The following is a 966-nucleotide window of genomic DNA, read 5'->3' as shown; positions in this document are numbered from 1 at the left end:
CTTTTGTTTCCTCCCAGCCTGAAAGTCAGAGAACAGAAAACTTTAATAGACGCGCTCCCAGGCCCTGCAATTCTATAATTTCCCAGTAGAGGGCGCTGTTGCACTAAAACTGCACAGGTTGCAACCGTTACCCTGTGGGCCTGTGCTCCTTGCCTTCTTTCGAGACGTTTTTGAAACAAGCCATGTATATAAATATCTTTTTCTCTAAACTCTAAGAAAGTGAGAGTTGAAGAAAAACAGACTTCTTGAAAGATCGTCCTTTCACCCACTGTCTTCAGAGAGAGTTCATAGTATGTGACATTCTTGGAGGTTGATATCAAAGTCCCAAAGTACGAAAGGCATCTCGTAAGTCATCGACCTCATACAGGGGCTGTAGAGAAAGAGAGAAACTGAGCGGGTGGATTTGTAACATTTTGGAAGAAAGTAAGTTGGGGGGAGGGGATGGGAAGAGGACACAGGAAGAGAAGAGGAAGGAATTCTACCAGGAGAAGACAGCTCTGAAGTCACTCTAACCAAGAGACTCAAATGACCAAAGAGGAGAAGGGAAAGGAAAACTGAAGCAGAAGAGCCAACTCAAAATGTAATGTTTCATCAGAGGAAAAATAAGGAGTGATACTTACACACACATGTACACACGACAGTGTCAAACATAGAAGAAAGGAAAATATGAGTAGCTCCAGGAAAAGAGGACTTCGGAGAGAGAAAGGAAAGGAGAAGTTAAAGAAGCCCCTTACCAAAAGAATGCGTCGAAGCTGTCTGGACAGACGAACTGAATTTTCGTGCAACCCCTCCCAGGCTTTGAAAGTTTTTTCACGGTTTTCCACAAAAGTATTCCAGCAATAAAAGTAATCTTTAAAAAAGGAGGGAGATGGGGTTGAAGATAGCTCAGATCCCAAATCAAGAGGAAAGAAAGAAAACCCTGCTTCCCCTTTCACCCCCCCCCCCTTACTCTTTCCCATCCCCCCC

The 966-nt window shown here is 43.9% G+C and overlaps 1 protein-coding gene across 1 annotated transcript in view; it reads right to left on the bottom strand.

The window, feature by feature from the left end:
* Positions 1-316: 316 nt before the first annotated feature.
* Positions 317-966, bottom strand: part of AICDA (activation induced cytidine deaminase) — a 9497-nt gene continuing 8847 nt past the window's right edge. Inside the window, exons 4-5 of the mRNA XM_077758968.1 lie at positions 735-850; positions 317-370 (exon numbers count right to left, since the gene is read on the bottom strand). Of these exons, the coding sequence (XP_077615094.1) occupies positions 317-370; positions 735-850 (170 nt within the window). The remainder of the gene's footprint in view (positions 371-734; positions 851-966) is intronic.

Source organism: Crocuta crocuta, unplaced genomic scaffold, assembly GCF_008692635.1.
Source record: "Crocuta crocuta isolate KB4526 unplaced genomic scaffold, BGI_CrCroc_1.0 scaffold72, whole genome shotgun sequence".
In the NCBI taxonomy this organism is placed as follows: domain Eukaryota; kingdom Metazoa; phylum Chordata; class Mammalia; order Carnivora; family Hyaenidae; genus Crocuta; species Crocuta crocuta.
The sequence above is the reverse complement of the archived record's forward strand: the minus strand, read 5'-3'. Positions and strand labels throughout refer to the sequence as shown.